This window comes from Coregonus clupeaformis, chromosome 29 (assembly GCF_020615455.1).
Source record: "Coregonus clupeaformis isolate EN_2021a chromosome 29, ASM2061545v1, whole genome shotgun sequence".
Lineage (NCBI taxonomy): Eukaryota > Metazoa > Chordata > Actinopteri > Salmoniformes > Salmonidae > Coregonus > Coregonus clupeaformis.
Genome location: NC_059220.1, coordinates 65,779,964 through 65,806,377, shown reverse-complemented (window position 1 = coordinate 65,806,377; position 26,414 = coordinate 65,779,964). Strand labels below are relative to the sequence as shown.

General features: G+C 44.3%; 1 protein-coding gene across 1 annotated transcript in view; it reads left to right on the top strand.

The window, feature by feature from the left end:
* The window catches only part of slc24a4a (solute carrier family 24 member 4a), a 40,624-nt gene extending 15,355 nt beyond the window's left edge, over positions 1 to 25,269 (top strand). The window contains exons 3-17 of the mRNA XM_041854876.2: positions 11,081 to 11,157; positions 11,859 to 11,933; positions 12,089 to 12,173; positions 13,069 to 13,172; positions 15,637 to 15,711; positions 19,076 to 19,101; positions 19,184 to 19,237; positions 19,449 to 19,540; positions 22,780 to 22,949; positions 23,383 to 23,539; positions 23,913 to 24,079; positions 24,331 to 24,445; positions 24,591 to 24,703; positions 24,829 to 24,894; positions 24,970 to 25,269. Of these exons, the coding sequence (XP_041710810.1) occupies positions 11,081 to 11,157; positions 11,859 to 11,933; positions 12,089 to 12,173; positions 13,069 to 13,172; positions 15,637 to 15,711; positions 19,076 to 19,101; positions 19,184 to 19,237; positions 19,449 to 19,540; positions 22,780 to 22,949; positions 23,383 to 23,539; positions 23,913 to 24,079; positions 24,331 to 24,445; positions 24,591 to 24,703; positions 24,829 to 24,894; positions 24,970 to 25,122 (1,529 nt within the window). The 3' untranslated portion in view covers positions 25,123 to 25,269. The remainder of the gene's footprint in view (positions 1 to 11,080; positions 11,158 to 11,858; positions 11,934 to 12,088; positions 12,174 to 13,068; positions 13,173 to 15,636; positions 15,712 to 19,075; positions 19,102 to 19,183; positions 19,238 to 19,448; positions 19,541 to 22,779; positions 22,950 to 23,382; positions 23,540 to 23,912; positions 24,080 to 24,330; positions 24,446 to 24,590; positions 24,704 to 24,828; positions 24,895 to 24,969) is intronic.
* The last annotated feature ends 1,145 nt before the right edge of the window (positions 25,270 to 26,414 follow it).

Sequence of the window (26,414 nt, the reverse complement as noted above, 5' to 3'; positions counted from 1 at the left end):
TACAGAGGGTAGTGCGTACGGCCCAGTACATCACTTTTTACTGCTGCTCTTTCATTATTTGTAACATTTATTTCATTTTATTTTATTTCATATTTTTTGGTATATTTTTTGGGTATTTTTTCTTAAAACTGCATTGTTGGTTAAGGGCTTGTAAGTAAGCATTTCACTGTAAGGTCTACACCTGTTGTATTCGGCGCATTTTGATTTGATTTGATCACTGGGGCCGAGCTCCCTGCCATTCAGGACCTCTATTCCAGGCGGTGTCAGTGGAAGGCCCTAAAAATGGTAAAAGACTCCAGCCACCCAACTCCTCTCCTCTTCAGTGCTGACAAGCTGAGTCTTGGGTAGAGTGATGTACGCACGCATGCATGCGCGCACGCGCACACAAACACACACACACACACACACACACACACACACACACACAACTGTCAGGCAGACTGGATCAGCAGGGCACTCTGCGGACCCAGCACAGAGCTTCTCCACTGATAGCTCTCAGCAAGTCTGAGTGTGTGTGACACATGGACTGGTGTGTATGTGTATGGTTTATGGTATGTGCCAGTGTGGTGGTGAGATCTGTAGTGTACAATACAGAATGAAGGAGGGAGGGAGAGAGAGAGGAGAAAGATAAGAGAGAGAGAGAGAGAGAGAGAGAGAGAGAGAGAGAGAGAGAGAGAGAGAGAGAGCTAAAGGCATCCTACTGAGCTGAAGGCCAACTAGAGGTCATTGTGCCTGTCAAGTGAGGAGGAGGGAGGCCTCTCTCTCTCTCTCTCTCTCTCTCTCTCTCTCTCTCCTCAAATCATATCAAATCAACTCTCTCGCGATTTACTGTACCTTATCTCAGTGTAGCTATCACAGTGCTAGTTTGGATACTGTTAGTGTGTAAAATCCCAATTGGGTTTTTGACTGATGTGCTCCAATATCTTGTTATACTATAGTACTACTGTAGGCTACTGAACATGTAGTACATGTTCAACCATGTATTTTCTTCTTGCAACACAAATGCCACTTAGAAAATACTTAAATACTGAATCTTGAGGGAACTGCTAAACATTAATTGTCCTTATTTCGAATCAACATCAAAGCATTCCCTTGCTACAGCAAGAAGGAGGAGAGGAAGCATCACATATATACAGTAGCTATTTAAAAAATATATACACTACCGTTCAAAGGTTTGGGGTCACTTAGAAATGTCCTTGTTTTCGAAATAAAAGCAATTTGATTGTCCATTAAAATAACATCAAATTGATCAGAAATACAGTGTAGACACTGTTAATGTTGTAAATGGCTATTGTAGCTGGAAACGGCTGATTTTTAATGGAATATCTACATAGGCGTACAGAGGCCCATTATCAGCAACCATCAGTCCTGTGTTCCAACGGCACGTTGTGTTTGCTAATCCAAGTTTATCATTTTAAATGGCTAATTGATCATTAGAAAAACCTTTTGCAATTATGTTAGCACAGCTGATAACTGTTGTGCTGATTAAAGAAGCAATAAAACTGGCCTTCTTGAGACTAGTTGAGTGTCTGGAGCATCAGGAATTGTGGGTTCGATTACAGGCTCAAAATGGCCAGAAACAAATAACTTTCTTCTGAAACGCGTCAGTCTATTCTTGTTCTGAGAAATGAAGGCTATTCCATGCGAGAAATTGCCAAGAAACTGAAGATCTCGTTTATCGCTGTGTACTACTCCCTTCACAGAACAGCGCAAACTGGCTCTAACCAGAATAGAAAGAGGAGTGGGAGGCCCCGGTGCACAACTGAGCAAGAGGACAAATACATTAGAGTGTCTAGTTTGAGAAACAGACGCCTCACAGGTCCTCAACTGGCAGCTTAATTAAATAGTACTCGCAAAACACCAGTCTCAATGTCAACAGTGAAGAGGTGACTCCGGGATGCTGACCTTCTAGGCAGAGTTGCAAAGAAAAAGCCATATCTCAGACTGGCCAATAAAAATAAAAGATTAAGATGGGCAAAAGAACACAGACACTGGACAGAGGAAGATTGAAAAAAAGTGTTATGGACAGACAAATCGAAGTTTGAGGTGTTCGGATCACAAAGAAGAACATTTGTGAGACGCAGACCAAATGAAAAGATGCTGGAGGAGTGCTTGATGCCATCTGTCAAGCATAGTGGAGGCAATGTGATGGTCTGGGGGTGCTTTGGTGGTGGTAAAGTGGGAGATTTGTACAGGGTAAAAGGGATCTTGAAGAAGGAAGGCTAACACTCCATTTTACAACGCCTTGCCATACCCTGTGGACGGCGCTTGATTGAAGCCAATTTCCTCCTACAACAGGACAATGACCAAAAGCACAGCTCCAAACTATACAAGAACTATTTAGGGAAGAAGCAGTCAGCTGGTATTCTGTCTATAATGGAGTGGCCAGCACAGTCACCGGATCTCAACCCTATTGACCTGTTGTGGGAGCAGCTTGACCGTAAGAAGTGCCCATCAAGCCAATCCAACTTGTGGGAGGTGCTTCAGGAAGCATGGGGTGACATCTCTTCAGATTACCTCAACAAATTAACAACTAGAATGCCAAAGGTCTGCAAGGCTATAATTGCTGCAAATGGAGGATTCTTTGATGAAAGCAAAGTTTGAAGGACACAATTATTATTTCAATTAAAAATCATTATTTCTAATTTTTTGCTATTAATTTTGCATGGAAAACTAGGAAATTTCTAAGTGACCCCAAACTTTTGAACGGTGGTGCATATATATATATATATATATATATATATATATATATATATACATATATATAATCTTTGTAAATTATATCATAAATAGGACTGGTGGAGTTATGTCACACATGCAGCTAACAAAAATATATGGAAATGTCTGCTCTACCCAAAATTACAACCAACTAATTGCAGCATTACTGGAATGGAAGAGACAAGTGGAAGGGGAAAAAGTAAGGAACTTGTCTGTTGGCCCTGCATTAAAGACCAAAATTGGTTAAAGAAAATTGTGATAAATAAAAAAGTATACCAGTTTCATTTAAGGACCCAAAAAATGACAGCTGTGCCAGATAGATTGCAAAATAGTTGGGAAGAGATTTTTGATGTACTGATTCCATGGCACATGGTTTATGAACTGATACACAAAACGACGGCGGATTCAAAACATATAATCTTTCAATTTAAATTATTATACAAAATTCTTGCAACCAATAGAACGTTATGTATATATTGGAGATACAACCATCCCAACTCTGCCCAACCCATTTGCTGCGAAGAGACAGAATCATTAGATCATTTGTTTTGGTACTGCCCATATTTAGCTTGTTTTTGGTTGCAGGGCCAGGAATGGCTGTCACGACTTCTTCCGAAGCTGCCTCCTCTCCTTGTTCGGGCAGGCTTCAGCGTTCGTCGTCACCGGCCTTCTAGCCACTGCCGCTCCTCATCTCATCATTCCATTTGTTTTGTCTTGTTTTACACACACCTGGTTCATATCCCCTCATCAGTCCCTGTATAAGTATTCCCTCTGCCCCCAATGTCTTTGTGTGTGATTGTTTCATGTGGAGGTGTCGATAATCGTTAAATGCTTTATGTACTGTATTCGCCGGGATATTCACCCGTGTGTTTTGTTTTTCTCCAGTGCGCCGTTATAATGGCTGAAGAATTGCAACATTTACCGGAACTCTGCAAATAGCACTGCTGGGTGATTTTAAAAGTCTCAGTCAATCAATCAATAATATAATAATACCTTTAGCAAAAATGTTTATCTTTAATTTACAATCTGTATAAACTATGAGAATAGAAAGGTTCAGACGTTTTGTGAAACATCACAGCACAGTTAAAACATATATGGCAAATAGAAGAAAAAAATGGATGGTGTTAAAGGATAGATGGGAGGGGTTGAGTGGAGCTGAAGGGTGGGACTAAAAGCAACAAGATAGCTAATGTAAAATATACTGTGTCCGTAAAATGTATATAGGTTCAGAACTTTTTTTGAAACAGCACAGTTAAAAATATTTGGCCAATAGAAATCAAACTGGATGGTCTTCAAAGATAGATGGGAGGGGTTAAGGGTAGCTGAAGGATGGGATTAAAAACAAACAAAATATAACTATTGTAAAATACATTGTGTCCGTAAAATGTATATAGTATGTATAAGCTGGAAGTAGAAGCCTAAGTGTTGTTGTCCATTAGTTTACTCGAATTAGGGGAGGGGTGGTAGGGTTAGGGGAAAAAATAAAGGAAATATATATTTTTTAAAGATATATACAGTACCAATCAGAAGTTTGGACACACCTACTCATTCCAGGGTTTTTCTTTATTTTTGCTATTTTCTACATTGTAGAATAATAGTGAAGACATCAAAACTATGAAATAACACATATGGAATCATGTAACCAAATAAGTGTTAATCAAAATATATTTTATATTTGTGATTCTTCAAAGTAGCCACGCTTTGCTTTGATGACAGCTTTGCACACTCTTGGCATTCTCCAACTGTCTTGAAGGAGTTCCCACGTATGCTGAGCACTTGTTGGCTGCTTTTCCTTCAACCCAAACCATCTCAATTGGGGCGAGGTCGGGTGATTGTGGAGGCCACGCAGGCAAAAAGGACAATGTCAGAGTTTAATTCAATAAGAGAAAAGCTGTGAAATGGAGAGTTGAATATAAAGAGAAGGGAGAGCCAGAAAAGTAGTTTGGGAAAGATTTGGTGAAGTGGTAAACGAGGATGATACATACCAGTGCTGGCTATGTTATGTGTGATGATTGTGAGGCGCAGTTAGATACTGTCTGTAGAGGGACTATCTTGATCAAGATCATAAAAGCTGATAGTATTTCAACCACATAAAATATGCATCCAAGCCAAACTGAAATCTTATCAGAAACATGTTGGGTCGTTTTCACAGCTTTCTATTTCCTTGCAACCGGTGAAACTGATGTAGTTTGGAAATTTGGCACAGAAAATCTTTTCAGTTTTTTTAGAGTTAGGCTATTGCGTTTTCTTCCCGGTCCCTAAACGTCTTTGCTCAACGAAAGAAGCAGAGATGACAGAGAAACCTTTACCGATGTCAACTAGATTGAAGTATTCATTCAATCAATCTATTACATAATTCTGGTGAGCCAGGGTTTATTTAGTCTTCTATGGCAACATATAATGACAGAAGAGAAGCTGCATGTATCGTTAATTAAAGACAAGTTGACTAACAAATAGCCTACTAAAATGTCTGAAATTATAAGCAGAAACATATCTAAATCAGACCCCAAAAAATCCTGCACCCCCTGTCAATATATCATTCCGCCATCTCTGACTGTAGCCTACACCGCATTTTCTATATTAGCGGGTTAGGTTCGGGTGCGGGCCTCAGATTTTCAATTAATCACATATAGTCGGGTGATTGCAGATGAGTTATTAGCAATTGCGGGCGGGTGCAGGTGAACAAACAGCTGACCCGCTCACCACGAGTAGATATGTATAGGGGGAAGGTGACTAGGCATCAAGATATACACTGCTCAAAAAAATAAAGGGAACACTTAAACAACACAATGTAACTCCAAGTCAATCACACTTCTGTGAAATCAAACTGTCCACTTAGGAAGCAACACTGATTGACAATAAATTTCACATGCTGTTGTGCAAATGGAATAGACAACAGGTGGAAATTATAGGCAATTAGCAAGACACCCCCAATAAAGAAGTGGTTCTGCAGGTGGTGACCACAGACCACTTCTCAGTTCCTATGCTTCCTGGCTGATGTTTTGGTCACTTTTGAATGCTGGCGGTGCTTTCACTCTAGTGGTAGCATGTGACGGAGTCTACAACCCACACAAGTGGCTCAGGTAGTGCAGCTCATCCAGGATGGCACATCAATGCGAGCTGTGGCAAGAAGGTTTGCTGTGTCTGTCAGCGTAGTGTCCAGAGCATGGAGGCGCTACCAGGAGACAGGCCAGTACATCAGGAGACGTGGAGGAGGCCGTAGGAGGGCAACAACCCAGCAGCAGGACCGCTACCTCCGCCTTTGTGCAAGGAGGAGCAGGAGGAGCACTGCCAGAGCCCTGCAAAATGACCTCCAGCAGGCCACAAATGTGCATGTGTCTGCTCAAACGGTCAGAAACAGACTCCATCAGGGTGGTATGAGGGCCCGACGTCCACAGGTGGGGGCTGTGCTTACAGCCCAACACCGTGCAGGACGTTTGGCATTTGCCAGAGAACACCAAGATTGGCAAATTCGCCACTGGCGCCCTGTGCTCTTCACACATGAAAGCAGGTTCACACTGAGCACATGTGACAGACGTGACAGAGTCTGGAGACGCCGTGGAGAACGTTCTGCTGCCTGCAACATCCTCCAGCATGACCGGTTTGGCGGTGGGTCAGTCATGGTGTGGGGTGGCATTTCTTTGGGGGCCGCACAGCCCTCCATGTGCTCGCCAGAGGTAGCCTGACTGCCATTAGGTACCGAGATGAGATCCTCAGACCCCTTGTGAGACCATATGCTGGTGCGGTTGGCCCTGGGTTCCTCCTAATGCAAGACAATGCTGACCTCATGTGGCTGGAGTGTGTCAGCAGTTCCTGCAAGAGGAAGGCATTGATGCTATGGACCGCCCGTTCCCCAGACCTGAATCCAATTGAGCACATCTGGGACATCATGTCTCGCTCCATCCACCAACGCCACGTTGCACCACAGACTGAGTTGGCGGATGCTTTAGTCCAGGTCTGGGAGGAGATCCCTCAGGAGACCATCCGCCACCTCATCAGGAGCATGCCCAGCCATTGTAGGGAGGTCATACAGGCACGTGGAGGCCACACACACTACTGAGCCTCATTTTGACTTGTTTTAAGGACATTACATCAAAGTTGGATCAGCCTGTAGTGTGGTTTTCCACTTTAATTTTGAGGGTGACTCCAAATCCAGACCTCCATGGGTTGATAAATTTGATTTCCATTGATAATTTTTGTGTGATTTTGTTGTCAGCACATTCAACTATGTAAAGAAAAAAGTATTTAATAAGATTATTTCATTCATTCAGATCCAGGATGTGTTGTTTAAGTGTTCCCTTTATTTTTTTGAGCAGTGTATAATAAACAGAGTAGCAGCAGCGTAAATTATGATTGTATTTGAGTGTGTGTGCATGTGTGTACAGTCAGTATACATGTGTGTGCATGTTATGTGTGTGTTGGAGTGACAGTGTGCACGAGTGTGTAGATTCCTGAGTGTGTGCATAGAAACCGTGCAAAAACCTAACTCAGATAGTCCATGTAGCCATTCTGTTAGCTATTTAGCAGTCTAATGGCTTGGGGATAGAAGATGTTCAGGAGTCTGTTGGTGTCAGACTTGATGCACCAGTACCGCTTGCCGTGCGGAAGCAGAGAGGACAGTCTATGGCTTTGGTGGCTGGAGTCTTTAACGATTTCTCATGCCTTCCTTTCACACCGCCTGACATAGAGATCCTGGATGGCAGGGAGCTCGGCCCCAGTGATGTACTGGGCTGTCCGCACCACCCTCTGTAGCGCCATGCGATCGAGGGCGGTGCAGTTGTCATACCAAGCAGTGATGCAGCCGGTCAAGATGCTGTCAATGGTGCAGCTGTATAACTTTTTGAGGATTTGAGAGCCCATGCCAAACCTTTTCAACTTCCTAAGGGGGAAGAGGCGCTGTCGCACGTTCTTCACGACTGTGCGAGTGTGAGTGGACCATTTTAAGTCCTTAGTCATTTGGACTCCGAGCTCTCGAACCCGCTCCATTGCAGCCCCGTTGATGTAGCTGCAGTGTACTCCCTGTTCACCCTTTCGATAGATGATCAGTTTTCTCTGTGGCTTTGCACATGCTTGGTTAACCAAGCAACATACATATAATCAAACAGCCACTATGAGGCTGTATTGTAGATTTGACCTGTCAAAAGAATGTGTGTGTATGTGTGCCAACCATGGGTCTCTCTCTCTCTCTCTCTCTCTCTCTCTAGATATTTGTTAGAGAAATTAAGAAATTCAGAAGGGAAATTCAGTTACAGTCAACTTCACCCACAGGGCCATTTCCATGACTCTGCTGGTGGAGGGCAGCTGTTTGCTTGAATGAAAAAATAATGAAGGCCAGGGCCAGTGGGGGAAGTTGATTCAGTACACTCTTTATAGACAGAGATGATATCTGATTACTCATCTTCATAACACACACAAATACACACACACTTACAAGTACTCAGAGACACACACATATGATTTGCGTGTGCACACTTACACATGCAACGCACACTGTCAGGCACGCAAGTACACACACACACACACACACACACACACAAACAGAGAGCTCTCAGGACAAATGCACTGTGTCCTAACCTAACTTCTGGATTGCATGCGTCTCCTCACATTTGTTGTTTTGAGACATGGCACTAGCTGAACGCGCTGGCTGGCTGTTGTCTACTGCCGAGAGAGTAATGGTGTTGTCTTCAATTATTGATCACTGCTGGTTGGGTTCCTCAAATAGGCTTGTAAGGGAGCACCTGTCAGGGCAGGAGAATCCTGGAGGATCCTGGGTAGGAGGACTGTGGCAGAGAGGCTTCACCCATTAGGGGAAGAAACATCCATGACACTCCACAAACATTTGGCTGACCCTGGTCCCTGGTCCTCGATCGGCCACAGGGTTGTTAGGGTGGGAGTCCTCCTATGGCACATTTCATGTCCAGTCAGATTTGACACAGCAGTGAACCCAAGTCAGATTGATCTGTGCTATTTCTGGAGGTTAGTGTTATGTGTGTCTTGATTAACGATATGGTAACCAAAGATCTACAATTTGTTAACAGAAATTGTAAGAGCAAAGGTTTAAAACCCCAAAACAGATATCAATGCATTAGGTTATTATACAAATGCTTAACTTACAAACCAATACAAGTATAATGAATCTGTTCAGTTACAGTATATACTGTAGTCTATATGGGAAATCAAAACTGCCTCACTCTCTCGCTAGCTTATGTAACAGTTCTGAACATACTGTATCAAAATGCAGACTCCAAATGGCATGAGTTGTCAGGTTGAATCGTTTAATCGAGGCTAGCAGACAAGTCTAGTGGTGTGACAGTGACAGACTGCGTGAGTGCTATGTGGACTGGAGCAGGAGACTGATGATGACGCTACGTTGGAGCTAGCTGCTAGCTCAGATAGATGCTCGCCCCTCTCCTTCCCTTCCTCTCTTCCCTTCCCAGGGGGTGACCTTGAGGCCTGTCCTCTGTTATGGAGGAGGGTGGGGGAGAGTGGGGGAGTGTATCGCTGCTGAGGGCCTGCTGGAAATCTGATCAAGGCTACAGTGTCCCCACCATTTGATATGCCTCTGGGAGGGAGGCTGCTACTGCTACTACTGCTGCTATGTCTGCTATTCTCGGATGCTAGAGAATACTACTGTACACTTGATAATAATGTCAATATATGCAGTTATTTATGCCCTTATTGAGTGAACCCGTTTGCTCTTTGATTATTTTATATTGTATTTTCAGTTGGTACAGTATAATATTTAGAATTGCGTTATTAGATTTTATGTGTTATCTATGACTTGATAATTACAGATATATTAATTTGCTACTATTTTGATTTAAAGGGAGTGTAATCAGCTTAGATTGATTTGATGAGAGAGAAAGACGTCTGTCCATTAGCTGTGTATTTGTACTCTCTTTGTGGTTTGATTGGAATCGGAGTGCACACACGTCTCCCTTCTGTATCCCTTGTGGACATCTTGTGTCTAGTGGGCTTCTGTCCAACCTCCAGAGAGAGATGCAACGGGATGACGTGGTGAGAGAGAGGGGGGGGGGAGAGAAAAGAGAGAGAGAGAGAGAGAGTGGTGACAGAATGCAATGACATCATTGGTTGGAGAGGTAGCAGATGGACACATGGATCTCGCTGTGTCTCTGTGTCTCTGGAGATGTGGTGCCGAGTAGGCCGCTGATCTGATCCAGGAACAGATGGGCCGTTTGGGCAACAGAGCCTAACCCACCAAAGCTTACCACTCCTGAGGGATATCACCCTGTGGTGAAGCATGGCTCTCACCCACACAGCTCTAGAGGCAGGATGCAGACTCACCCGCACAGCTCTAGAGGCAGGACTGAGACTCACCCACAGAGCTCTAGAGGCAGGACTGAGACTCACCCACACAGCTATAGAGGCAGGACTGAGACTCACCCACACAGCTCTAGAGGCAGGATGCAGACTCACCCGCACAGATCTAGAGGCAGGATGCAGACTCACCCACACAGCTCTAGAGACAGGATGCAGACTCACCCACACAGATCTAGAGACATGATTGAGACTCACCCACACAGCTCTGGAGGCAGGATGCAGACTCACCCACACAGATCTAGAGGCAGGATGCAGACTCACCCGCACAGATCTAGAGTCAGGATGCAGACTCACCCACACAGCTCTAGAGTCAGGATGCAGACTCACCCTCACAGCTCTAGAGGCAGGACTGAGACTCACCCACACAGCTCTAGAGGCAGGACTGAGACTCACCCACACAGCTCTAGAGGCAAGATGCAGACTCACCCACACAGCTCTAGAGGCAAGATGCAGACTCACCCACACAGCTCTAGAGGCAAGATGCAGACTCACCCACACAGCTCTAGAGGCAAGATGCAGACTCACCCACACAGCTCTAGAGGCAAGATGCAGACTCACCCACACAGCTCTAGAGGCAGGACTCACCCAGCTAGTTTTGGAGGCAGGACTCACCCAGCTAGTTTTGGAGGCAGGACTCACCCAGCTAGTTTTGGAGGCAGGACTCACCCAGCTAGTTTTGGAGGCATGGTTAATAATCACCAAGGCTTCTAGAAGCAGGACTCTCAGACTATTAGATTTTCTCTGAGACAACCAAACTCTTTTAATGCAGGTTAAGAGTCACCCAAACTCACCGTGTGAGCTCTAGTTTAGAGGCAGGACTTTCAGACTCATCTAGCTCTTTGAGGCAGGACATTAAGTGTGATAAAGGCACAGATATCATTTTTTTTTTACATTAAGTTGATTTGATTGTTGTTGTTTGTTTTATACCCAAATGATTTATTTGAACTATATAGGCTGTTTTGTTTTGTGTGATGTTGTAAGACCAACCCATGACTTTGGAGATGTTTTTGTTTTCTTTCAGCCATCAATGAGTTCCCTGAGGATATCTTCACCACCTACCAACGCACCAGAGGAGCTGTCCTGCTGCACATATTTGCGGTAGGAGATTAATTTTATGTGTGTTAAACACCATGTGGTTCAGTAAATCAGGCATGTGTTGTCGACTGTGTGTGTGTGTGTGTGTGTGTGTGTGTGCATGCTTGCGTATATCGGTGCATGTTTCTAGCGTGCGTGTGTCCATCCGTGCACTAATTAGTGGACTAAGAGATTACCCTGCTGTGTCCTGGGCACTTCATCCGGGATAAGTCATGCAGCTCTCTGACAGACAATTTTATGACAATTATAAATATTCTGTCAGCCTTGTGTCGTTGTGGATGACCTGTTATCTTCCTGTCATGTGATGTCCTGGGCTGTGCTGTGAACAACACAGGTTGGTTTGTACCCAGAGCCCTAGGCAGGGCCTGTCATCGCAGCCTTACACAACAAAAGTCACATCAAACATGCATCCTCAGATGACTCTCCTCTCTCTTTGGCAGGAAAAACAACTTTCTACTTTGTGAGGGCAGGATAGAGGATAACAGGACATGTGTACAGTGAGGCTGATATAATTGCATATATTCTAACTCAGTGTTTTTATACAGTAGATTGTTCACTGTGCCCAGGACTATATCCTCTCTAACCCTCTCTCTACTCTCTCTCTTTCTTTCTCTTTCTCCCCCCCCTCTCTCTCTCTCTCTCTCTCTTTCTCCCCCCCCCCCTCCCCTCTCCCCTCTCCCCCTCTCTCTCTCGCTCTCTCTCAGGCCCTTTACATGTTTCTGGCCTTGGCCATCGTCTGCGATGACTACTTTGTGATGTCTTTGGAGAAGATCTGTGAGGTGGGTGAATTGGAGTCCCAATAACATTCTCCTCTAAACCTCCTTCCTCTCCCTATTACGCCAGTGAGGTGTTGATGTGATGTGTTTGTGTGTTGATGGTTAATGTATGAGGCTTCTGTGTGAGACTGTGCTTCTTCCTTCTGTGTGTCTGTCAGAAACTGGACCTGAGTGAAGACGTGGCAGGAGCTACGTTCATGGCTGCTGGCAGCTCAGCACCAGAGCTGTTCGCCTCGATTATAGGTGAGACGGGCTGTCTGATACTCCCACACACACTTACACTGTACAAAACCTGCTTAGATACATGCAGATACATTACCATCAGTAGTATGTAGACTGTGTGTTCAATTCTCCACATTGTATAGGTTTCAGATCAATGTTGTCAAAGAGGTGATCATATTGGGTTGATCTCTCTCTCTCTCTCTCTCTCTCTCTCTCTCTCTCTCTCTCTCTCTCTCTCTCTCTCTCTCTCTCTCTCTCTCTCTCTCTCTCTCTCTCTCTCTCTCTCTCTCTCTCTCTCTCTCTCTCTCTCTCTCTCTCTCTCTCTCTCTCTCTCTCTCTCTCTCTCTCTCTCTCTCTCTCTCTCTCTCTCTCTCTCTCTCTCTCTCTCTCTCTCTCTCTCTCTCTCTCTCTCTCTCTCTCTCTCTCTCTCTCTCTCTCTCTCTCTCTCTCTCTCTCTCTCTCTCTCTCTCTCTTCTATTTAAGGGCTTTATTGGCATATGTTAACATTGCCAAAGCAAGTGAAGTAGATAGTAACAAAAGTGAAATAAACAATCAATAAACTATGTGTCTCTAATATGGTCATACATTTTGCAGGATGGTAGGAAGTGCAGCTCAGTTTCCACCTCATTTTGTGGGCAGTGTGCACATAGTCTGTCTTCTCTTGAGAGCCAGGTCTGCCTACGGCGGCCTTTCTCAATAGCAAGGCTATGCTCACTGAGTCTGTACATAGTCAAAGCTTTCCTTAAGTTTGGGTCAGTCACAGTGGTCATGTATTCTGCCACTGTGTACTCTCTGTTTAGAGCCAAATAGCATTTTAGTTTGCTCAGTTTTTTTGTTAATTCTTTCCAATGTGTCAAGTAATTCTCTTTTTGTTTTCTCATGATTTGGTTGGGTCTAATCTCTCTCTCTCTCTAAGGTGTGTTTATCACTCATGGAGACGTGGGTGTTGGAACCATAGTGGGTTCAGCAGTATTCAACATTCTATGCATCATCGGTGTGTGCGGAATCTTCGCTGGACAGGTGTGTGTGTTTGCGTGCGTACGATCTCCATGTGCCTCAGTCTGTATTGTTGCACCCTGCCAGAAGGGGACCATTGTGTTAATCACAAATCACACATACTGTATGCTACAACACATGCTATGTTATGCCCAGGGGCGTAGTGCAGTTTTGCGCCAAGCAAGAAGTCTGGGTTTCATCTATTTGTTTCCTGCCCGTGAATTTGATGGCAAATCAGTTCTTTCAACATAGCCAGCTAACAATGCTAGCAAGCTAGCTAACTAGTTAGCTAGTGTGTTTTGATTTGAATACGCCACACTATTTTCTGGTTGTTTCTACGGTCTCCTAACCCATGAGGACGACTGCAATGGATGGCGAGCTGACAGTGATGAATTCATCGCTCAGTCTGAGGATTCCTCTGAAGTTTTGTGCGGTTGTCATAATTTAGTGAGTGGGAACTTCATCTCGTACAAGACCTATGGAGAAGTTGCAGTCAGATGGCGGGGAAGGCGAGGTGCCGGTGAGACGCCTTGAATGGAGAGCGAACTGTGCTGCCTGCCTGCCACTGAAGGACCTGCTCATCTCCCCCTGTTGGCAAACCCCTCCTTCTGCTCAACTGTCACCCCATCTGTTGGATGCTTGAAATTCCCAAAACGTTCAACTCTAGCTGACAGTTGTCATAGTCCAGACCTACTCTCTGTTATGTAGCTACATATATACAGTGGGGAGAACAAGTATTTGATACACTGCCGATTTTTGCAGGTTTTCCTACTTACAAAGCATGTAGAGGTCTGTGATTTTTATCATAGGTACACTTCAACTGTGAGAGACGGAATCTAAAACAAAAATCTAGAAAATCACATGATTTTTAAGTAATTGATTTTCATTTTATTAAATGACATAAGTATTTGATACATCAGAAAAGCAGAACTTAATATTTGGTACAGAAACCTTTGTTTGCAATTACAGAGATCATACGTTTCATGTAGGTCTTGACCAGGTTTGCACACACTGCAGCAGGGATTTTGGCCCACTCCTCCATACAGACCTTCTCCAGATCCTTCAGGTTTCGGGGCTGTCAATGGGCAATACGGACTTTCAGCTCCCTCCAAAGATTTTCTATTGGGTTCAGGTCTGGAGACTGGCTAGGCCACTCCAGGACCTTGAGATGCTTCTTACGGAGCCACTCCTTAGTTGCCCTGGCTGTGTGTTTTGGGTCGTTGTCATGCTGGAAGACCCAGCCACGACCCATCTTCAATGCTCTTACTGAGGGAAGGAGGTTGTTGGCCAAGATCTCGCGATACATGGCCCCATCCATCCTCCCCTCAATACGGTGCAGTCGTCCTGTCCCCTTTGCAGAAAAGCATCCCCAAAGAATGATGTTTCCACCTCCATGCTTCAGGGTTGGGATGGTGTTCTTGGGGTTGTACTCATCCTTCTTCTTCCTCCAAACACGGCGAGTGGAGTTTAGACCAAAAAGCTCTATTTTTGTCTCATCAGACCACATGACCTTCTCCCATTACTCCTCTGGATCATCCAGATGGTCATTGGCAAACTTCAGACGGGCCTGGACATGTGCTGGCTTGAGCAGGGGGACCTTGCGTGCGCTGCAGGATTTTAATCCATGACGGCGTAGTGTGTTACTAATGGTTCTTTGAGACTGTGGTCCCAGCTCTCTTCAGGTCATTGACCAGGTCCTGCCGTGTAGTTCTGGGCTGATCCCTCACCTTCCTCATGATCATTTATGCCCCACGAGGTGAGATCTTGCATGGAGCCCCAGACCGAGAGTGATTGACCGTCATCTTGAACTTCTTCCATTTTCTAATAATTGCGCCAACAGTTGTTGCCTTCTCACCAAGCTGCTTGCCTATTGTCCTGTAGCCCATCCCAGCCTTGTGCAGGTCTACAATTGTATCCCTGATGTCCTTACACAGCTCTCTGGTCTTGGCCATTGTGGAGAGGTTGGAGTCTGTTTGATTGAGTGTGTGGACAGGTGTCTTTTATACAGGTAACGAGTTCAAACAGGTGCAGTTAATACAGGTAATGAGTGGAGAACAGGAGGGCTTCTTAAAGAAAAACTAACATATCTGTGAGAGCCGGAATTCTTACTGGTTGGTAGATGATCAAATACTTATGTCATGCAATAAAATGCAAATTAATTACTTAAAAATCATACAATGTGATTTTCTAGATTTTTGTTTTAGATTCCGTCTCTCACAGTTGAAGTGTACCTATGATAAAAATTACAGACCTCTACATGCTTTGTAAATAGGAAAACCTGCAAAATCGGCAGTGTATCAAATACTTGTTCTCCCCACTGTATTTTATTTTCAAGCGCTTTGAGATTATTTTTGTAATGAAAAGCGCTATAGAAGCTGAATAAATTATTATTATTATGAGGCTAAGGACGTGCACAAAAGGAATGTGAAATCTCTCTCTCTCTCTCTCTCTCTCTCTCTCTCCCTCTCTCTCTCTCTCTCCCCTCTAGGTGGTGTATCTGACTAAGTTTGCAGTGTTCCGTGACTCGCTCTACTACACTCTGTCTGTGTTGGCATTGATTGCAGTGAGTAGCTGATCATCTCATCTCTAGTCTACATTACATATTGAGGCCATTCAGACTGATAGAGCCCCCAATGGCTGTTTAACCTTAATTTACTAACTGTCTAGGCTACTGGGCTAATAAAGGGTTGTGGGAAGGAGATGGTCAAGCAGCTGCTTGTGTGTCTGTGTGTGTGTGCGTGTGTGTTTCTGGGACTCTCTGTAATATAGAAAGAACTGGGCCCATATCTACAGTTGAAGTCAGAAGTTTACATACACCTCAGCCAAATACATTTAAACTTAGTTTTTCACAATTCCTGACATTTAATCCTAGTAAAACTTCCCTGTCTTAGGTCAGTTAGGATCACCACTTTATTTTAAGAATGTGAAATGTCAGAATAATAGTAGAGAGAATGATTTCTTTCAGCTTTTATTTCTTTCATCACATTCCCAGTGGGTCAGAAGTTTACATACACTCAATTAGTATTTGGTAGAATTGCCTTTAAATTGTTTAACTTGGGTCAATAAGTTGGGTGAATGTTGGCCCATTCCTCCTGACAGAGCTGGTGTAACTGAGTCAGGTTTGTAGGCCTCCTTGCTCGCACACGCTTTTTCAGTTTTGCCCACACATTTTCTATAGGACTGAGGTCAGGGCTTTGTGATGACCACTCCAATACCTTGACTTTGTTGTCCTTAAGCCATTTTTCCACAACTTTGTAAGTATGCTTGGGGTCATTGTCCATTTGGAAGACCCATTTGTGACCAAGCTTTAACTTCCTGACTGATGTCTTGAGATGTTGCTTCAATATATCCATATAATTTTCCTTCCTCATGATGCCATCTATTTTGTGACGTGCACCAGTCCCTCCTGCAGCTAGGCACCCCCACAGCATGATGCTGCCACCCTCGTGCTTCACGGTTGGGATGCTGTTCTTCGGCTTGCAAGCTTTCCCTTTTTCCTCCAAACATAATGATGGTCATTATGGCCAAACAGTTCTATTTTTGTTTCATCAGACCAGAGGACATTTCTCCAAAACGTACGATCTTTGTCCCCATGTGCAGTTGCAAACCGTAGTGTAGCTTTTTTATGGCGGTTTTGGAGCAGTGGCTTCTTCCTTGCTGAGCGGCCTTTCAGGTTATGTCGATATAGGACTCGTTTTACTGTGAATATAGATACTTATGTACCTGTTTCCTCCAGCATCTTCACAAGGTCCTTTGCTGTTGTTCTGGGATTGATTTGCACTTTTCGCACCAAAGTACGTTCATCTCTGGGAGACAGAACGCGTCTCCTTCCTGAGCGATATGACGGCTTTTGAAGGTAGGCCTTGAAATACATCCACAGGTACACCTCCAATTGACTCAAATAATGTCAATTAGCCTATCAGAAGCTTCTAAAGCCATGACATCATTTTCTGGAATTTTCTAAGCTGTTTAAAGGCACAGTCAACTTAGTGTATGTAAACTTCTGACCGACTGGAATTGTGATACAGTGAATAATAATTGAAATAATCTGTCTGTAAACAATTGTTGGAAAAATTACTTGTGTCATGCGCAAGGTACATGTCCTAACCGACTTGCCCAAACTATAGCTTGTTAACAAGACATTTGTGGAGTGGTTGAAAAACAAGTTTTAATGACTCCAACCTAAGTGTATGTAAACTTCCAACTTCAACTGTATACACCTGTTCTGAAAGGCCCCAGAGTCTGCAACACCACTAAGCAAGGGGCACCACCAAGCAAGCGGACCCATGAAGACCAAGGAGCTCTCCAAACAGGTCTTGGACAAAGTTGTGGAGAAGTACAGATCAGGGTTGGGTTATAAAAAAATATCAGAAACTTTGAACATCCCACGGAGCACCATTAAATCCAGTATTCAAAAATGGAAAGAATATGGCACCACAACAAACCTGCCAAGAGAGGGCCGCCCACCAAAACTCACGGACCAGGCAAGGAGGGCATTAATCAGAGAGGCAACAAAGAGACCAAAGATAACCCTGAAGGAGCTGCAAAGCTCCACAGCGGAGATTGGATTATCTGTCCATAGGACCACTTTAAGCCGTACACTCCACAGAGCTGGGCTTTACGGAAGAGTGGCCAGAAAAAAGCCATTGCTTAAAGAAAAAAATAAGCAAACACGTTTGGTGTTCGCCAAAAGGCATGTGGGAGACTCCCCAAACATATGGAAGAAGGTACTCTGGTCAGATGAGACTAAAATTGAGTTTTTTGGCCATCAAGAAAAATGTCTGGCGCAAACCCAACCCTTCTCATCACCCCGAGAACACCATCCCCACAGTGAAGCATGGTGGTGGCAGCATCATGCTGTGGGGATGTTTTTCGTCGGCAGGGACTGGGAAACTGGTCAGAATTGAAGGAATGATGGATGGCACTAAATATAGGGAATTACTTGAGGGAAACCTGTTTCAGTCTTCCAGAGATTTGAGACTGGGACGGAGGTTCACTTTCCAGCAGGACAATGACCCTAAGCATACTGCTAAAGCAACACTTGAGTGGTTTAAGGGGAAACATTTAAATGTCTTGGAATGGCCTAGTCAAAGCCCAGACCTCAATCCAATTGAGAATCTGTGGTATGACCATCCAACTTGAAGGAGCTGGAGCAGTTTTGCCTTGAAGAATGGGCAGAAATCCCAGTGGCTAGATGTGCCAAGTTTATAGAGACATACCCCAAGAGACTTGCAGCTGTAATTGCTGAAAAAGGTGGCTCTACAAAGTATTGACTTTGGGGGGGGTGAATAGTTATGCATGCCCAAGTTTTCAGTTTTTTTTGTCTTATTTCTTGTTTGTTTCACGAGAAAAAATATTTTGCATCTTCAAAGTGGTAGGCATGTTGTGTAAATCAAATGATACAAACCCCCCAAAAATCCATTTTAATTCCAGGTTGTAAGGCAACAAAATATGAAAAATTCCAAGGGGGTGAATACTTTTGCAAGCCACTGTAGAGGCCCAGCGGCCTGATAGACAGATCATCATGAGAATAAGGGAGTACAGAGAGAGAAAGCAGAGGAGAAAGGGAGACCCACAGAGAGAGGGAGACAGAGAGAAAGAGAGGGAGAGAGAGGGGGAGAGATGGCCTGGAGATCTCACAGAGACTTCAGAAACTCACTTCATACTGTGTCATTGCTTTTATAGCAAACAGTGTACAGGAAATGTTTTTTGACTGTGTTACTTTCTCATAGCATCTGTCTGACAGTAACTAGACATACTAAATGCATCGCGACTTTCAAGTTTTTCTAAGTTAGAGTTTCGATAAAATATAAAAATATGAGTTTCTTGATAACAAAAATAAAAGTTGATGCTCATCTTCCTAAAAATATGTACTGTCTAATTTATGTATTTTTTTGTTAATATGTTTCCCTCTTTCATTTTCTCAGTTCATCTATGATGAGAAGATAGTGTGGTGAGTACCCTGCTGTGTGTCTCAGCAGTGTGTGTGTGTGTGTGCCTGCAGACATGTGACTCTACTCTGTCTGTCTCTGCAGGTGGGAGAGCTTAGTGCTGGTAGTGATGTACTTTGGGTACATTCTGATTATGAAGTGAGTTCCACTGGGACCTGTTCCTTCCTGTCTCAAAGACACACACGCACACACACACACACACACACACACACACACACACACACACACTAGAGCACCTGAGCACACGCAACAAATAGTAAAATCCACATATATACTCATACTTTGCACACACTAAGTTACATAAACTCTCAACTGAATATGTAAAACCTTTTCTCGTTTCTCCCATCAGATTTAACACCAGCATCCAGAACTATTTCTCAGGGAAGGAAGACAAGAGCTTGGCCAACGGTAACACGGTGATCAGCAGCGAGCTGGAGGATGGTAATGCTTGTTATGACAGTTACATATGGGATGATCCATCCAAGCCGTTACTCTCTCCAGGTAAAGGTAACCAGACAGGCTTTATGGTCACCTCTCAGCCAACACTGGCACTCTGACCGGCCTTCTATCAAAACAACTACTCTACTGTATCTGGTTGTTCTAGAAAACCTAGAAACTACTCTCAGCCCCTACTCTTGGCTCTTCCTATCTGGTTTAACAGTCCTCTCCACTTTGGCTTGATGTCATTCGTACCCCTTTGTAAACTCTTAGCACTGATCCTTCAAACAGAGTTACATAAATATCTTCTCTATAACTATTTTAGACTTCCACCGACTTTCACTGTATCTTTCACCGAGTGACTCTGAGAGCTCTCCTCTCCTGCCTGGTCTAGTAGAAACAAGCTAACCTCCCTGCTGCCGTGTGGCAGCCCTGTCGCTACTGTAGCGAAGCCTGTCTGTTTAGCCTTACTAAACCTACCTGCCTGCCGTCACCTGGTCTGTCAGCTGTATCGCTGTGCCGTGTAGTGATGTGTATTGTCGTGCTGAGCTGTGCTATGCTGTGCCCTGTCTCGCCCTCTTCTGCTGTGTCAAGTACAGTCCATTATTCCAGAGTCACAACATGTGCATGCATGTTGTGTGTGTTTTGGTGTTGGTGCGTGTGTGTGTGTGTGCGTGGAGACATTTGTATGTGTGTGTGACTGTGTGTATGGTATGTGAGTGTGACTGTGTGTATGGTGTGTGTGTGACTGTGGACAGTGCCTTCAGAAAGTATTCAGACCCCTTGACTTTTTACACATTTTGTTACGTTACAGCCTTATTCTGAAATTGATTAAAAATATATATACACACACACACAGAATACCCCATAATAATAAAGCAAAAACTGGTTTTTAGACATTTTTGCTAATTTATAACAAATAAAAAACTGAAATATTACATTTACATAAGTATTCAGACCCTTTACTCAGTACTTTGTTGAAGCACCTTTGGCAGCGATTACAGCATAGAGTCTTCTTGGGTATGACGCTACAAGCTTGGCACACCTGTATTTGGGGAGTTTCTCCCATTCTTCTCTGCAGATCCTCTCAAGCTCTGTCAGGTTGGATGGTTGTCCTTCTGGAAGGTTCCACCATCTCCACAGAGGAACTCTAGAGCCCTGTCAGAGTGACCATCGGGTTCTTGGTCACCTCCCTGACCAAGGCCCTTCTCCCCTGATTGCTCAGCGATTACAGCATCAAGTCTTCTTGGGTATGACGCTACAAGCTTGGCACACCTGTATTTGGGGAGTTTCTCCCATTCTTCTCTGCAGATCCTCTCAAGCTCTGTCAGGTTGGATGGGGAGCGTTGCTGCACAGCTATTTTCAGGTCTCTCCAGTGATGTTCGATCGGGTTCAAGTCCGGGCTCTGGCTGGGCCACTCAAGGACATTAAGAGACTTGTCCTGAAGCCACTCCTGCGTTGTCTTGGCTGTGTGCTTAGGGTCGTTGTCCTGTTGTAAGGTGAACCTTTACCTCAGTCTGAGGTCCTGAGCGCTCTGAAGCAGGTTTTCATCAAGGATCTCTCTGTACTTTGCTCCGTTAATCTTTGCCTCGATCCTGACTAGTCTCCCAGTCCCTGCCACTGAAAAACATCCCCACAGCCTGATGCTGCCACCACCATGCTTCACCGTAGGGATGGTGCCAGGTTTCCTCCAGACGTGACGCTTGGCATTCAGGCCAAAGAGTTCAATCTTGGTTTCATCAGAACAGAGAATCTTGTTTTTAATGGTCTGAGAGTCTTTAGGTGCCTTTTGGCAATCTCCAAGCGGTCTGTCATGTGCCTTTTACTGAGGAGTTGCATCTGTCTGGCCACTCTACCATAAAGGCCTGATTGGTGGAGTGCTGCAGAGATGGTTGTCCTTCTGGAAGGTTCTACCATCTCCACAGAGGAACTCTAGAGCTCTGTCAGAGTGACCATCATGTTCTTGGTCACCTCCCTGACCAAGGCCCTTCTCCCCTGATTGCTCAGTTTGGCCGGGCGGCCAGCTCTAGGAAGTCTTGGTGGTTCCAAACTTCTTCCATTTAAGAATGATGGAGGCCACTGTGTTCTTGGGGACCTTCAATGCTGCAGAATTTTTTTGGTACCCTTCCCCAGATCTGTGCCTCGACACAATCCTGTCTCGGAGCTCTACGGACAATTCCTTCGACCTCATGGCTTGGTTTTTGTGAGATCAATTGAATTTTCCACAGGTGGACTCCAATCAAGTTGTAGAAACATCTCAAGGATGATCATTGGAAACAGGATACATCTGAGCTCAATTTCGAGTCTCATAGCAAAGGGTCTGAATACTTATGTAAATAAGGTATTTCTGTTTAGTTTTTTTAGAAATGTGCAAACATTTCTACAAACCTGTTTTCACTTTGTCATTTTGGAGTATTGTGTGTAGATTTCAGAGGATTTTTAATTATTTAATCTATTTTAGAATAAGGCTGTAACGTAACAAAATGTGGAAAAGGGGAAGGGGTCTGAATACTTTCCAAAGGCACTGTATATGTCACATACACACGCTGAAGGTTTTAGTGTGCCTCACTCTGGTGGCTGATGATCTCATCTGACAGTGTCTTCAGGGGGCCTTCAATGGGCCTTGAACTGGGCTCAGTGGGGCCCATTCTGCTGTCACACCAACACTTTAATTACACCTCCTGACATACTGTATCTTCTGGCTGTTTCAAGTTTTCAAATTTCAAGTTTTAATGTCACGTGCACAAGTACAGTGAAATGCCTTTCTTGCAAGCTCCAACCCCAACAATGCAGTAATCAATATCAATGCAGCACTAAAAATAACACAAGGTAGAACAAAAACACAGGAAATAAAAATAAGAAATAAGAAGAACACGAGAAAGTAAGAAGCTGGTGTGTGTTTAAGTGTCTGTGTGTGTATGTGTGTGTGTGCATGCGTTTGTGTGTGTGTGTGTGTGTGTGTGTGTGTGTGTGTGTGTGTTTGTGTGTGTGTGTGTGTGTGTGTGTTTGTGTGTGGGTGTGCGTGCGTGCGTGAGAGAGAGAGAGTCTGCTGGTCTGGCATGTGGGTGTATTAGGCACGTGTGTCTGGCCATCCTTGAAAAAGGCATGTCCTTTGTGGTTGTGTAAGAGTAGAACAGCATGTCTTTTTCTTCTTCTTCTTCTGGTTGGTTGGTGTGTACAGTTAGTCCTACTTGATGTGTCTGTCTGTGCTCTGTATCTCACCATATCTGTGTATCTCCAGTGAAGCCCACTAAGAGGTACAGTCGTGGCTCTGTAGTGATGGTGGATGAGATTATTAACTCCAGCCCTCCTAATTACCGTTTCCCCGACGCCGGCCTGCGCATCATGATCACCAACCACTTTGGCCCCAAGACACGCCTCCGCATGGCTAGCCGCCTCATCATCAATGAGGTGGGTGAAGTCACTGGGGTCAGGGGTCAGTCAGGCTTATTGGAGAGGAGCTCAGTAAAAGTGATTTACTTAGAAGTTAAGAAAGCTTGGCTAGTTCAGTTAGTTTACTAGTGTACCGGTAGTAAGCTAGGCCTACTGGAGAAAAGTACATTGTAGGACGATTTACTAGAAAGCTAGGAGAGGAGAGGAGTACAGTTTAGAGTGATAATTAGCCGGTGGACTGCATGCTTTAATCATCCTTGGCACATCATATGATCACTGTTTGTGTCTGTTTTGGTGAAAATATCCTGGGAGATATTCATAAAACTTTACTAGCTCATAAAGTCACTGTTTACAGAGGGGAAACACATACATATTCCATGAAGCATGCGGGCCAGTACATCAGTTGACTGTGTGTGTGTGTGTGTCTGTGTGTGCGTGTGTGTGTGAGCAGCAACAGAGGTTGGTGCAGGCGTCTAACGGTGTGGACAACGTGACCATGGTGATCACTGATGGTAAACCTGAGACCTTGGAGAACGGCACCGTACCAGAGGACAAAACTGTTGAGGAAGAGGAGGGAGAAGCCCTGAATTCACCCTTCACCGTCCCTGGTGAGTGTGTGTGTGTGTGCATGTATTTGACCTAGATAGTTTGTGTGTATGTATTGATATGTAGGCTACGTGTGCCTTTAAAAAAAAATATGTATGTAATTCTGTCCTTGAGCTGTTCTTGTCTATTAATGTTCTGTATTATCTCATGTTTCATATTTTGTGTGGACCCCAGGAAGAGTAGCTGCTGCTTTTGCAACAGCTAATGGGGATCCTAATAAAATACCAATGTATGTTTGTTATATATTTAATTACATTTGGCTGGTAGACCAATAAACTACTTTTACACACCCTACTGAAACTTAACACTCACCTCCTCAGTGTACTCCATTGGTTGTGATGAAGCTGTGCTGCTGTTCCTTGTTCCCTCCACAAGGGGGCTGCATGGAAACAGTGAAGTGGCTGATCTCCTGGCCCATCCTGCTGCTACTCTACTTCACTGTGCCAAACTGTGCCAAGCCTCGCTGGGAACGCTTCTTCATGCTCTCCTTCTTCCTCGCCACCGTGTGGATCGCTGTCTTCTCCTACTTCATGGTCTGGATGGTGAGACACATTGGAGATTCTTTAGAACTTACATGTCACTGTCATTTTGTGTTCCAAACCAGAGTTGAAATGGTTTGAACTTTATACAAATTATCAGTGATGAGACGTCCTGATAACCAATCAGTTAGGGAATCTCTCTCTTCTAGTTGCTAGCTAGCTTTGACACTGTGCTGGATATAGGCTACCAACCAAGGTGCATGCTATTTGGAAGATTTCTGTTTAATCCGTTAAATGTGTATCTGTGTGTGCAGGTCACCATAATTGGCTACACTCTGGGCATCCCTGATGTGATTATGGGAATCACCTTCCTGGCAGCTGGCACCAGTGTCCCCGACTGTATCGCTAGCCTCATCGTTGCTCGGCAAGGTACATCACTGCACTCTCTTTTTCCCTATCTCTGTCTCTCTCTCTCTCGCTCTTCAAAATCTTCTAAAAAAATGTTGTACCAATGTACAGTATACTGTAAAGTCTGTACAGAATTGTCCATATTGTTATGTCCATCTCTCTATAGGTCTTGGGGATATGGCGGTTTCCAACACCATTGGTAGTAATGTCTTTGATATCTTGGTGGGACTGGGGCTCCCCTGGGCGATACAGACCATGGCTGTGGACTATGGCTCTGAGGTAAAGGAAGTACATCCAGGAACTCAGTCTTTACACTGTTTTACCCCCAATGGGCCTATGTTACTACTGCTTATCAATACCTCATGACTCTTGATCTTGATCTAAAATTCTCTCTCTCTCTCTAGGTGATGATCAGTAGCAGAGGGCTGGTGTACTCTGTGGTGCTTCTTCTGGGCTCTGTGTTTCTGACAGTGAGTTAAAGGAGACGTCTCTCTCGCTATCTTTCTCTCTCTCTCTCTAACACTCTCTCCCTCTGTGTCCTGCAGGTTCTGGGGATCCATGTGAATCATTGGAAGTTGGACCTTAAGCTGGGTGTGTACGTGCTGGTGATGTACGTCATCTTCCTGTGTTTCTCCATCATGATCGAGTACAACGTGTTCACCTTCGTCAATCTGCCCATGTGTCTGGAGCAGCTGTAGGACGGCCTACACCACCGGACAGGTGTCCCTGCTGAATTATAGACTCACACAGCCCTCTGGATCTAAACTTAATCACTAACTAACTCAATAATTTCTATCCTGAAATCCCTATCCCCCACACACATACACTACCGGTCAAAAGTTTTAGAACACCTACTCATTCAAGGGTTTTTCTTTATGTGTACTATTTTCTACATTGTAGAATAATAGTGAAGACATCAAAACTATGGAATAACTCATATGGAATCATGTAGTAACCAAAAAAGTATAAAACATATTTTATATTTGAGATTCTTCAAATAGCCACCCTTTGCCTTGATGAAAGCTTTGCACACTCTTGGCATTCTCTCAACCAGCTTCACCTGGAATGCTTTTCCAACAGTCTTGAAGGAGTTCCCACATATGCTGAGCACTTGTTGGCTGCTTTTCCTTCACTCTGCGGTCCGATTCATCCCAAACTATCTCAATTTGGTTGAGGTCGGGGGATTGTGGAGGCCAGGTCATCTGATGCAGCTCTCATCACTCTCCTTGGTAAAACAGCTCTTACACAGCCTGTAGGTGTGTTGGGTCATTGTCCTGTTGAAAAACAAAGGATAGTCCCACTAAGCCCAAACAAGATGGGATGGCATATTGCTGCAGAATGCTGTGGTAGCCATGCTGGTTAAGTGTGCCTTGAATTCTAAATAAATTACAGACAGTGTTACCAGCAAAGCACCCCCACAACATAACACCTCCTCCTCCATGCATTACGGTGGGAAATACACATGCAGAGATCATCCGTTCACCCACACCGCGTCTCTAAAGACACGGCGGTTGGAACCAAAAATCTCAAATTTGGACTCCAGACCAAAGGACACATTTCCACCGGTCTAATGTCCATTGCTCGAGTTTTTTGGCCCAAGCAAGTCTCTTCTTATTATTGGTGTCCTTTAGTAGTGGTTTCTTTGCAGCAATTCGACCATGAAGGCCTGATTCACACAGTGTCCTCTGAACAGTTGATGTTGAGATGTGTCTGTTACTTGAACTCTGTGAAGCATTTATTTGGGCTGCAATTTCTGAGGCTGGTAACTCTAATGAACTTATCCTCTACAGCAGAGGTAACTCTGGGTCTTCCATTCCTGTGGCGGTCCTCATGAGAGCCAGTTTCATCATAGCGCTTGATGGTTTTTGCGACTGCAGTTAAAGAAATGCTAAAAGTTCTTGAAATGTTCCATATTGACTGATCTTCATGTCTTAAAGTAATGATGGGCTGTCGTTTCTCTTTGTTTATTTGAGCTGTTCTTGCCATAATA